The 13,094-nt window shown below is 37.6% G+C and overlaps 2 protein-coding genes across 4 annotated transcripts in view; one reads left to right on the plus strand and one right to left on the minus strand.

Moving 5' to 3' along the window:
- Positions 1–1,874: 1,874 nt before the first annotated feature.
- On the plus strand, positions 1,875–4,811 carry LOC121237086 (mitochondrial carnitine/acylcarnitine carrier-like protein). Of its 2 annotated transcripts, none has more exons than XM_041133660.1 (4): positions 1,875–2,204; positions 2,317–2,427; positions 3,636–4,027; positions 4,172–4,811. In XM_041133660.1, the coding sequence occupies exons 3-4, from the start codon at positions 3,636–3,638 to the stop codon at positions 4,671–4,673; spliced, it is 894 nt and encodes a 297-aa protein (XP_040989594.1). In that variant the 5' UTR covers positions 1,875–2,204; positions 2,317–2,427; the 3' UTR covers positions 4,674–4,811. The 2 variants fall into 2 exon arrangements, with proteins under 2 accessions (XP_040989594.1, XP_040989595.1); XM_041133661.1 differs by having other exon boundaries at positions 1,891–2,204; positions 2,317–2,500.
- Positions 4,812–5,703: 892 nt separating this feature from the next.
- LOC121237088 (probable phosphopantothenoylcysteine decarboxylase) overlaps positions 5,704–13,094 on the minus strand; it is a 35,788-nt gene continuing 28,397 nt past the window's right edge. The window contains exons 2-4 of one of the 2 annotated variants that reach the window (XM_041133664.1): positions 9,395–9,825; positions 7,000–7,347; positions 5,704–6,484 (exon numbers count right to left, since the gene is read on the minus strand). In XM_041133664.1, the coding sequence (XP_040989598.1) occupies positions 6,191–6,484; positions 7,000–7,344 (639 nt within the window). In that variant the 5' untranslated portion in view covers positions 7,345–7,347; positions 9,395–9,825 and the 3' untranslated portion in view covers positions 5,704–6,190. The remainder of the gene's footprint in view (positions 6,485–6,999; positions 7,348–9,394; positions 9,826–13,094) is intronic. The other variant, XM_041133663.1, reaches the window with a different exon arrangement.

The following is a 13,094-nucleotide window of genomic DNA, read 5'->3' on the forward strand; positions in this document are numbered from 1 at the left end:
CTCTTCGGACTCAGTCCGACATAACCAATCAGTTCACAGTAAAATGAGTTAGTGCAAAAATACATGTAAATCATGAAAGTTGTTTGGAAAATACTTACAGCGCTTTATTATAATTTTCGAAAGATCACGGAGGTGCAAAAATGTGGCGACACAGCAACAGAACAGCGCAAAATGCACTAGGCCATGGGTCTCAAAAATTCACTTTTCAACGGGGACAAACTAAGACTCGAGATTGCTAGGGAAGAGTTTAGGGATGTCGATGAAGCTAGTGGTGGCGGTGGCTGGCCGTGGGTGGCGGCATGGGTGGTGTTTGGAGGCCAAGATGCACAAATCGAAAAATGAGATGAATGTGCTTCAACGGTGTCAGATCGGGGCTGAGAATGGGTGCATTAGGTTGCTAAGAGGTCGATGATGATGTGGTGAAAAGATGGTGGCCAGAGGTGGCGCGACGGCGGCGCTGGAGCGAAGAGAAGGTTACGGCTTCAAGCCGTAGGTGGGGACAGACGGCGGCGCGGGAGAGGCTGGAAATGGAGCGGTGAGGTCGCCGGCCGGTGGGGAAGGAAAGGAGAGGGGCGGTGTCGGTCACGGCGGCGCGCGGCGGTGGACTGGGTGGAGAAGAAGAAAACGCACGAGGGAGAGGGAGGGGTGCAGCGCGTGGGAGAGGAGAGAGGGAAATGAGAAAAGAAATGGGGGGAAAAGAAAAGAAAATGAGAAGAAAAGAAAAGAGGAAAAAGAAAAAGTGAGGGGAAAAATGCAGTTCAATCCTCACAACTTGAGTCATAAAATTGATCAAACGAAAATGATTTCAAAACAGTAAGTTTAAATAAAATAACTTAAACGCAGTGATTAAGTAAGATAAAATAATAAAATCTAACAATGAACTAATTTAAATTAAAGAGCGATTTAAATGCAAAACAATAATTAATATTACGAAAATATATCAAAATAAAGTACACAACTTAAAAATCATAAAAATAAACCAACGAGAAAACCCGATAAATTTAAAATAAAAGAACCAATATTTAAATTAATTAAAATATCCTTTCAATTAAAAATACACTAGAATATGGGGTGTCACAAATACTATATTAAAATCAGACTGAACCAGGCCGGAATCAATAAAATCGGAAGTACCGGTTTAGGGGTATAACTGGTGTGGTATCGCTTCTTCAAATCTCAAAATCGATGTATACCAATTCGATTCTAAAATATATCTAAAACTAAACCGAACCGGACTGGTTACACCATTAGTTCGAACCATAAAGTCTAAAATTGAGAGAAATATACATACAAAATAGTCCAAAATAAAAATCATATTAAAAAATTATATTTCAACAATATTTTATTCAATTTTCAATATTCATCTCATCTCATATGCATAACTAAACGATGTCTAAATCTTGAAAATTTGATAAAAAAATCTAATAAATCATGTTTGAATTAATAATTTTATTTATTGTTTTTTTATTAACATGTTTTCAACATTACTTGATATGGATTTTAAAAAGATATTATTTGATATGATATTAAATAATTAATATATAAATTAAACGAAATAAATAATAAATAATGAGTAAGTCTTACAATGTACAAGTTTCGCACACTCACTTAAGAAAAAACAAAATTTATTATTAAAAAAATAATTTTTTTATATCAATAACAGAATCATCTATTTTTTTAAAGAGTCTGTCAGAAATTTATGCATACAAAATTATAAATATTACTTCTCATAAATAAGTTAAAAAAGAACTGTAGGACCGTACCATCCAGATGAAAATAGCAACATTTTGAGTGTAAAATGGCTTCGACCCACTGCACAACGTGTTTCTTCGTACCACACCGTATCCGGATACTATAAAACTTTGGTTCATTTCCCAATTGGATGGCCAGAGAGAGAGAGAGAGAGCGCAGAAGCAGAAGTGGCATTTTCTCAACCTCTGTATCCGCATCCCCATCCGGTCTCTTGGGTCACATTCTCAACCACATCTCTCTCTCCCTGCCTTTCTTCGTGTGAAATCCACTCTAGACAATAGTTTGTGGCCTCCTTTTTGTCCCACCCAACCTCTCCCTTGTGGCTCTCACTACCTGCGATTCCATTCCCTTGTGTTGTTCGACCATTCCCAGACTCTTTTATTCCTTGAAACCCATTTCAAACTCTCGTCCAACGCCTGCGTTTTGGGACCCATTCATCTCTCTTTTCATGGGTATTCTAACTGTTACAACAACTCTAGCTGTGTCTACGTAGTAGCGTTTATATTCTATTCCTGTTATTCTACATGTGGATCTAAAGCTCTTCTTTTCTTTTCTTTTAATCAGATGTGATTGTCTGAGACGTGCGACCAACTCTCCTGGTATTGGGTAACGGGTTTCGATCGATTTAGCTCTTATTTCGTCTGGTTCTGATAGTGACAGTGGAAATCCGCTCCAGTAAGTTTTCTGTTCCTGTTCAATCCGCTCAAGTGGGCTCTGTTCTGTTTGACAAACACGTTTAATTGCAAATGTAATGGATTTGTCAACTTCTTTTAGTTACTAATTCCAGTCAGAAAAACCAATACTTGCCATTTCTTGCGTACCATTGCAGAACGGTTTATGAATTCACATTCTACGACATGACATGTTTTGTGCTACCATATAAAACCGAAATTTCTGCATGTTTAGTGAAAATGAAGAAATGATCCACCAGTAGAAGCAGTCAGATTTCATTTTTGAGGGGATGAAGTTTTTCGGGGGTGTTTACTTGTTTAGTGAGATTAATCGACGTGAGGTTAGGAGCACAGAAATCTTCACTGTATCATTTTGATAGATACTGGGAAGCCAACTATTTTAAGCACTATTGGTGAGAAATTGGTCTTGTAGCTAAAATCACTTTATTGGCATGGCGAACGAAAATGGGGATTATCATTTTGAAATTTCAGGAGCATCCTTAGCATCCTTATTTATACTTATATTTTAGATCTTATGTTATTGCCAAATGTCCTGTTTTGAAAACTTCCTTGCGTTTCTGAATTTCCAATCCGACGTTTTACTCGGTGGTTGTAAAATTATCCCCATCTTGGTACATACAATAGGATTTGAAATCGGAGGTACATGCTATGGTTCCTGAGGCTAGTCACGTGGGAGTTTATGGGTTTTCATATTATTTTTCCCTATAATTCCATGAACAATTTCAAAATGATGCTTCTAGATCACTGGTGGAAATAGTGCTGGGAGTACTAGAGGGAAATCTTTATCTGCTATTGGAAGCACAAGAGCTGGTTCAGATAATTTTCTTTTCTTGAGTCAGCGAAATTGAAAACTTGTAGTTGTTCTAGATCTGACTTCTAGCGAAAGCTTCAGTTCGACAGTTAACTATTGTTTCTTCTTGATGGAAGGCAGAATTCTTTTCTGGGGTAAACTATTTTTTTTTTTTCAGTAGTTTCAGCTAATGATTTCAAATAGTGATGCATTTTTAAGGTTCGTATTACCTGTTGGATTCTGTGTTTCCATATAAAAATCAAATTTTGTATCCTCTACATTGCTTCATTTTTAGCAATATTTGCGTCTGTAAGGAAAAATAGCATACCCATTTTTGCATGCTTTTCATCTGTAAAGTTGGTTTCAAACGGATGCTAATGGAAAGTTATACTAATTTGCAGATGGGGGATGTCGCAAAGGACTTGGCTTCTGGGACTGTTGGAGGAGCAGCACAATTGATTGTTGGGCACCCCTTTGACACCATTAAGGTCAAGCTTCAGAGCCAGCCTGCTCCACTTCCAGGCCAACCTCCCAAGTATGCAGGTGCAATGGATGCTGTCAGGCAAACGTTAGCTGCGGAAGGCCCTAGAGGTTTGTACAAGGGTATGGGGGCTCCACTGGCCACTGTGGCTGCCTTCAACGCTGTCCTCTTCTCTGTGAGGGGACAAATGGAGGCATTATTGCGGTCTCAGCCTGGTGCCCCCCTTACGGTTAACCAGCAAATTGTTTGTGGGGCAGGTGCTGGAGTTGCTGTTTCCTTTTTAGCTTGTCCTACTGAATTGATCAAGTGCAGGTCAGTAAAATTGTTGTTATAAAACACGTGAGGTGATTTTTTGAAGTCCCTGAGAGTGAACTCAAATATGTTTGAACTCTTGGGAAAACTCTTCAAACCTTCAACTGTACATGTTAACTGCTTTGGATATATCATAAAAAGCAGGTTGCAAGCCCAGAGTGCATTGGCAGGTTCCACTTCAGCCAGTCCGGCAGTGAAGTATGGAGGACCAATGGATGTGGCTAGGCATGTTCTCAGATCAGAAGGTGGTGTGAGGGGTCTCTTCAAAGGATTGGTTCCTACAATGGCACGCGAGGTTCCCGGAAATGCTGCGATGTTTGGTGTCTATGAAGCTCTGAAGCAGTTTTTTGCAGGTAGCCAGGACACATCTAAATTGGTAAGAGGCTCTTTGATTGTGGCTGGAGGCTTAGCTGGAGCTTCCTTCTGGTTCTCAGTCTACCCAACCGATGTTGTCAAGAGTGTACTTCAGGTAGACGATTACAAAAATCCCAAGTTCTCTGGATCAGTTGATGCATTTAGAAAGATCCTTGCCTCGGAGGGAGTTAAAGGTCTGTATAAGGGGTTTGGACCTGCCATGGCCAGAAGTGTTCCTGCAAATGCTGCATGCTTCTTAGCATACGAGGTGACAAGGTCTAGTTTGGGATAATTGGTTCTTTAGGTTTTATTGGTAGAATGTTTTTTTCGATTTGTTTGGCAATGCTGGCATGCTCTTTGTATTCTGTAATTTCATTCTGTTGCTGGAAGAAGGATGCACCAGTTGCTAAACCTGCTTTTCAAATTTTCACGGAAATTAACTTTGATGTGAACACATTGAATGCTGGCCAAATAGAACTTTTGGTGCCAAAGAATTTCCCAAAAGGGTTTTGTTACTGCGTTTCAGTCATGCTTATAGCCCTAATAATGAGGCATAACTAAGGACTCGTTTATAGAAACCATTTCACCTCATCTCATCTCATTATTAAAACTTTTTCAAATTCTCACACACAATATAATGAACAATTTAATTTTTTTAAATCCCAACAATAATAATATTAAAAAATAATATTCTAATAATATTTTATTTAACTCATTTAAAATTATCTCATCTAATCTCACTATCCAAACGAGCTCTGAAACTTTTTTTTTTTTTTTAAAAAACAATGACATTTGAAAGAAGCCATCAAATAAATGAGGTAAAAGGTAAAAGAATGGGTTTGTTAAAAGAAAAAACTAAATTATGATAATCGCTCTCATCCAACTAGTGGAGCAAGTTACTTCAAGTAATATTTCAAATTAAGAAGCGTTAGTTATTCACACAAATCTTATTCAAGAAAATTTATTTAACACAATACATTAAATCAACTTTACAGTAGAAAAAAAATTGTAAAATCTAAAGAATTATATTAAGTCACGTCAATGTGTAAGATTTCTATATAGACCAAGCGTTTCTCTTTCAAATTTATTTGTAAAATAATGATTTATTTTTCTAAGGGAAGTGATGGAAAATCAAAGCCGGACGTTCGACATCCACGAACTACTTTGAAAATGTTTCTCAATGACTTCATTCAGGACTGAATCAGTAGTTATAGTTAGTTATACAGACTCCATAAACAGATTCATACTCCGAAGCCCATCTAAGGCTCTAAGGGAAGTGATGGAAAATCAAAGAAACCGGACGTTCGACATCCACGAACTACTTTGAAAATGTTTCTCAATGACTTCATTCAGGACTGAATCAGTAGTTATAGTTAGTTATACAGACTCCCTAAACAGATTCATACTCCGAAGCCCATCTAAGGCTCTACGCAGCTTGAGCACAGTTGGCATTGAACACATATGGCAACCACGTCAGCTTCCCACTAGATTACACACCTTAATCCCGACCATCCACTTGTTACAGAAAGCAATAATCAGTATGCTCAGAGAGATTAATTTGGGCACGGGTAAAATGAGTCCCATACCAGAGAAGTGACAACATCCAACTCAAATCATATCCTAGAAGCATTTTCTAGACGTAGATTTGATATGTCAGATAAACACTAAATAGAACAAGCATTACAAGATAAAAAGACAACCACCAACCTGCATGTCATGCAAGTAAGCCAACTTCTTATATTGCCCCTAAAAAGAGACAGCTTTTCTTCTGCTTTTAAAGATGAGCAAATGCCAGCTTTACTACTGTAGTTACTGAATGTTACTGCCACCTTGTTGAACCCTTGACTCTAAGAAAAGCCTTACTGTTGAGTAGATAAGGGATGGTTCTGCCATTGCACCATTGCCATAGTCCCCACAAGCCAGCCTCTTTGTGACAGGCGGGATGAGAGAAATCCCAAGCTCGTCAATTGACATGAGATGTCGCTCTGTAAAAGGATTGTTCCACATCAACGTGTTCATGGAAGGTGCAACAAAGAATGGCTTGCTGTAATCCCATGCCCGCACAATGCATGTCAGTAGATTGTCACACAATCCCCCAGCGATCTGCAATTAGGGCATAGCATTCTTATAACATATTGTATTGAAATTATGATTGTTCAACTCATGTGACAACAAAATACAAAAACATGCATGCACAGAAAGGCAAGAAAAGCCCAAAGCATCCACAGGGTGTTTAATGGGGATGCCTTCAAGACTCATATTATCTACCACATCACTATACATGCACACATATACAAAAGTGTGGTTGCATGGGTACAATCATCATTAGACCATACCCAATCACAACATGATCATTTCTAGAAAATAATTGACTTGCACTCTTCATTCTCACTTTTATAGGCCTACGGTGAGGATGTTCATATACCAATTCATTAGGTTGCTTTTTGAACTCAGAGGTTAGACATTCACCAGACATAATAGTAGCATGATATTTTTGTAATTAGCCTATGCAATTTGGGCTGTTTCCAATAACACAAACTTACTAGTATCGTCTTGTTCCAGATTGGTAAAATTTCAAAATAAGAGGGACGGTTCCTCCAAAATTGCACGAAGATTACCTTGCCGAGTGTGTTCGCTGACAATGGAGCAATAACCATAATATCAGCCCATCGACGCAGCTCAATGTGAAGCACGCTATCACCAATTTTCTTCCAACTTGACCATTCATCCTCATCAGTATAAAGAACTACATCCTTGGGTAGTGACACCCTATCTATGAAATGTAGAGATGCTTGAGTGGCAACAGCTTTTACTTCAGCCCATTCTGAAAAACAATGGCAGAGATTCGAAAACTTTATGGCTGCTACACTTCCACTCGCAGCAAGAAGAATCCTTGGTTTCCTGGGAGTACCATTAACTTGTATTGGATCCCTCTCTACATTCACAGGTTCTGAGCCTGCCATAACCTATATAAGGATGGCAACAATATTCTTATCCAAGATTTGCACTACATCTCCATCACATATGCCCACAAGCAGATCATCTCGTTAAAAACCTTTAACTTGAATTGATAATAGCTTTTGCACAGCACCAAAATTTGCAAAAGTAACTAACAATACATTACAAAAACCTTCTCTATAATTTAGAGATAAAATTCAAAGTCAGGTAACTGGCATTCGCAATGCCAAAATTTTGTCCTAGCCATGCACGGATCAATTGAATGTGAAGTGCAACCAAAATTTGTGCACTTGTCTGCAGGCAGGTGTGCACATTCCAACTGCTTTGATAATGCAAGATACAAGATGTAACATCCCATTTCATTGATCTATGTAAAATGAACACTCTTTAGAACAAAAATACCCAGTCGGAGAAAACTTAGGTTTCAGACTCACTGATTTTGCTGAAAGAAGCTCTAACTGGATTTATGAAATTGAAATATTGTTGCACCAAGAGGCGCTATGGTTGCAAGGTAATATACATGTATAGCTTAAATCATAAGACGATTTGCACATATGAGAAGTCCAGAACAGCTTCAGATTTTGAAAGCAGCTCTAACCAGAACAAATGAAATTGAACCATAGTTGCTCCATTAGGAGCTATATTTGCAAGTTTCTAAGGATGTATATAACTTAAACCAAAAAACTACCTGCGCATATGAAAAGTTGGGAACAGCTTCAGATTTTAAAATGAACCAGAAAGGCATAAAGCAAGCTATTTGAAATTGAAGCAATCACATATGAAACTACATATGATTGTGCCCACAACAAAATAAGTATTAAGTGCATATAAATGACAGAATTGTGCGACTACAAACAAAAACCAGAAACGAAAAAAAAAACAGAAAGAAAATAGGGGACAAGAACATAACATAAAAGGTGCATGTTATGATACAAGATAGATGACTCACAATCTTACACGAAAAAAAATAATGGAAGATGTATCTAAGCTACTTGTAGTTGACACATGAATCCATTTTTCCCACTCCATTATAGGAACCAGTGCTGACCAAGATAAAGGTGACCAAGAAAAATGTGAAATAATGAACTCTTGGCTTCGCATAGATCCAAGGCTAAACTCTTGAAGAATCAACAACCCCCAATATAAGTGATACTTCCCATATAAGAAATGTAAAGTTTCAAGGTGGGGGACAAAAGAAACACAGGAAAGTAGGATGAGAAAGACAACCCATAAAAGGTGGGGATAAGATAAATTCATACATCAAGCACACAAACCTAGAGAGTGGGCAGGAGACGGAGGTTTATAAAGAATAGGATCTCTGTTTTTGTAGCTCTAAATGGACCAAATCACTCTAATATTCACATGAAAGGAATATGATGCTACTGATAGAAAAAGAAGCCCAGATAATAAGTAAATCTTAATTGGAGAGGAACATATCTTCCGATCAAATTAAGAAGCCCAAGCATACCTAGAAATTCAGCTTTATAGGGTATGACAGATCAGTCCTCATGTATAAAGAGGTAACAAGATATGATATTGCAATGTCTTACAAGTTTGGTTCAAGGAACACTATCAAGCATAAAAGAAGCTACTGCAATTTGAAGTCCCAGATATTGTAAGCAAGTTTACAAATCAATCTATCATTAAGTTGGTTATTAACACAACACTGACATGCTTACCAAACCAATTATCATTACAGGCATAAAATAAAGAGGGCTTCTAGAGATACAAAGGGATGCCACAAACTGATGCGGTACTGTGCCACGTTAGTTTAAGTTTTTTTTTTTTTCCCTTCCAATTCCCCACCCCCCCCGGTGCCCCATCTGTTTCCCAAAAGAACAGAGCCCCTCCCCATCGGCGCTGTGCCAACAGAGCCCCTGTACCAGCCCTGGCCTCCCCAGGTACATCTCTCTCTCTCTCTCTCTCAGTCCATTGATGCCGCTCATGTGGGTACCAACAAGATCGATGTCAACAGGAACTGATTTACATTGATGCCGCTTATTTGCACACTAATTTACTGAGTACCAACAAGATTGAAAGTGGAGAGAGAGATACCTCGTGGTGCGGAAGATGGCTGGCGGTGCAGCAATGTCGGTGTCAACAGGAGGGTTTGGGGGGGCTGGGATCTCTGGGTTTGGGAAAGGGAAGGGGGGAGGGGGTTTGAGTCCTTCTAGGATCGTCTTTTTCTCCCAAACTCAACAAGGTAAAGGACAAAAAAGGCACCTTATACTATATTTCTCAAGGATCCGTTTTCAAACTCGATTGCTTCCTCCAAGTCCAAGCTTCAAGCCCCCGCTGCAGGAACCCTCCCTCTGTGTCTGTTTCGGTAATTTCAAAGTTCTCTTTCCTCAACATTACTCTCGAGTCACTTCACTTCATAGACAGACGTGGTCGGGTCGAGCTCGATACTTGTCTCGGCTCAGCCCAATTAAGTTAAACCCATCTCCAAGTTTCAAAACGTGATCTTGGCCCAAGTTTTGTTTTGGCTATCATATGATTCATATCATATAAAGAAATGGTATTTGTAGTCGTAGAATGCGTAAGTACTGTGTAAGTCTTTTAAAAAAATGAGTATATATGAGATCCATGTAAAAAAAATTAATTTTATTAATAGATTCTACTCTTTTTTAAAAAGATTGCACGATGCTTGCGCACTCCATGATTGTATCTAGCAATACTCTATCGTATAATTGTCTAAGCAAAAGATTTGACGTGACGGTGTAATGTAGGCATCATGCTCGGAATGAGTGGAATTTGCTTAAATGTAAGGATGTCAGGTTGCATACTTTGTAACATAATGTCATATGAACACAACTAAAATCTCATATTTAATTAAGAAAAGTTTTATTTATACACATACTCACTACAAGAAATAAAGCTATTTCCGGAAATGGAAGTCGCCGCAAATACTAGCAAATTTCGTTGCTATTAACTAATTCCAGCTAAATATATTTGCCAAAACTTCACCGCTTCTAAAGAGCCAAGTAAGACATTTTGTGCCAATTTTTGCAAACTGCCAGAAATACTACACATTTCCGGCAATTATTATAGCCAGAAATAACATACATGATCGCCAGTAAAATGTTTGTCAAAATAGCTCCATTAGTCACTAAAGTATATTTTCAGTGATTAATAGTCGCTGCAAATAGATAAATTCTGACAAATTTAAGTCGCCGAGAAAACCATATACACATTACAAGCGATAGTTGACTTTTGCCAAAAATATGAAGTCCATTACTTGCGGCGATAATATACTCACAGCAAATAATGTCGACGAGTCAACATGCGCCGGAAGACATTTGGGGCGTCATGTGTACTCGCCTCTAAAACATATCCGGCGAGTTATTTTTGCCGGAAAAGTTGTTTTTTTTTCAAAACCTCCTCAGTTTGCTTGTATTTTGTCTTAAGTGGTTGTATTTTCCCTGATATTTGTGCAATAATAGGCAAAAACAAAGGTATTTGTAGGTATGTCGATAAGTGGTAAGAAAGGGTGTCAAGAGGGTATATTATTTTGTTAATTAGAACCTGATTAAGGTAATTCCAATTCCAACTCCAACTCTACTCTTGATGTTAGATCATTCCTCTTCATCCTCCTATTAAGGTAATTCACTTCAATCCTAATTACTTATGATTAAGGTAATTTGCATGGGCAAGTTATACCTATCCTAGATATATTCCTACAATTATATCTAGCTAGCATTGCTCAAAGAAACTAAATAGCAAAAATCTACTGAAAACAGAGTTCGAAAACAAAAAAGCTAGATAAAAATACGCCACTTGAACACCATTATGGTAGATGTCATTGCTCAAGAAACTAAATAGCAAAAATCTACTGAAAACAGAGTTTGAATACAAAAGAGCTAGATAAAAATACGCTCGAGCAAAATAATGGGATTGACAATATTTTGAGGCTGCTGCAAATCCTAGTCAGAATTATTTGTGATATAAATCAATTTTGAGGCACAATATTTTGAGGCTGCCCCAACAACCGCTATTTTTTTGTAGTGATTTTCCTTTATGTGAAAATCCCACGTCGTTTATATTTGTTCCAGCCGTACCACTGTCATGCAGCGAATTTTAAAACAAAGGTCTGCTCTCATTTACTCCCTACACCAAAATAACTTAAGCATTCTATCATAGACCACTCTCCATTATTCCATCACTAAATTCCTTGTCTATTTTTTCTGCATATTGTTGGGTATTTAATTCAGATGGTGTGAATTTTGCACCTAACTCACCTACTCCTATTACAAGTCTTTTGAGTTCAAACCCTCGAAAGCTAGAGATCATATTTAAACATATTTTTTTAACTTTCTAATGAACACCCATGATGATCAAACTCTTCAGTGGCTATTGCAGCAACTGGTTAAAGATTCGACGAAAGTTTTGGCCTTTCTATCGAGTACTTTGTATATATTTTGTACGCTTATTATTGTTTCCGTATTGTTCATGTATATATATATATATATATTTATATTCCACCAGAAAAACCATGTAAGTGAGCTAGCTCGTAACACTACGATTTGAAATTACCATTAATATTATTTTTCTAATTAATCAGTTTCTGTTGACATGATTAATCAAGTTTTTTTTATCAGTTTAATCGGAGTGGCGATCTTGGCCACCCGAGACGTGACTGATGCACCACCGTGGGCGGCTCAGGTCAAGCTAGCTACCCCCTGGGGTGGCCAAATTGGCCACAGCCACTAGTGGCATGCACTTGGGTGGCAACCATATCTTGGTTTGATGAAGAGATGAAATATATTATGATAATATGTTTGACAAGAAGTTCAAGAAAGTTTTTTCGTACATATTCAAGACAAGTCTACCACTAGATGACTTTCACCTACATCCAAACATGGGCAATAATGATCTGGTTCTAAGTGTCTTTATGGAGTGCAAGCAGTTTTATCATTCAATACAAGCAGTTTTACTGTCTAAATATATGGAATTAAGTCACATTCATCTATAAATAAGTTTTTAAAGTCCTTTTGCAAACAACATTTATGTTTTGGTTATAGAGAACTCAATATAGAGAAGAATGTAAGAAGAAGATGAAAAATGCTCTTAATTGAAACAACAATTAATAAATTATCATTCCTACAACATGAAAAGTGCAAAAATGGAGGTGTGTTGCTCTAATGTATTGAAAGCCAAAACAATTATACAGAATGTACATAATCTAACGATCGACATCAATGCAATATCTACTGTACATAATCTAACTTGTTTCCAGTATAGACAGCCAATATAATTTTTCTTCAGTTTTGAAACGAGATTTCAACTCACTTGAGCAGCCTACACACATACATGAACATTCAAGCTGGGCCAAGAGTGAACCAAAAAAAACACACTAACAATGACTGTTAGTACTCTATGTAATTAGGCAATTAGCATGAGTTGATGCCCACAAGTGGGGATCATATTCTTGTTTGTCCACCCCACCAAACCAAACCAAACAATTATATTCCACCAGAAAAACCATGTAAGTGAGCTAGCTTTTCATGAGGATACATGCATGGGTCTTTGATTCACTTCCTTGTCAAACTGTATTTTGAGCCTACAGTATTGATTGAAAACATGAATTCGATTTTTCATACAGAAAAGAGTCGTTGAATTAATATTCTTTCATTGGAATATGATAATCTTCATCTTCCACTCAATTTCACGTGATTAAAAAATCTATTACTTTTATAATGCACAAGGTTACTGTTCACATCCATTTTTCTTTTCCTTTTTTTGAAGTGCTGGCCAC

Source organism: Juglans microcarpa x Juglans regia, chromosome 6S (assembly GCF_004785595.1).
Source record: "Juglans microcarpa x Juglans regia isolate MS1-56 chromosome 6S, Jm3101_v1.0, whole genome shotgun sequence".
Lineage (NCBI taxonomy): Eukaryota > Viridiplantae > Streptophyta > Magnoliopsida > Fagales > Juglandaceae > Juglans > Juglans microcarpa x Juglans regia.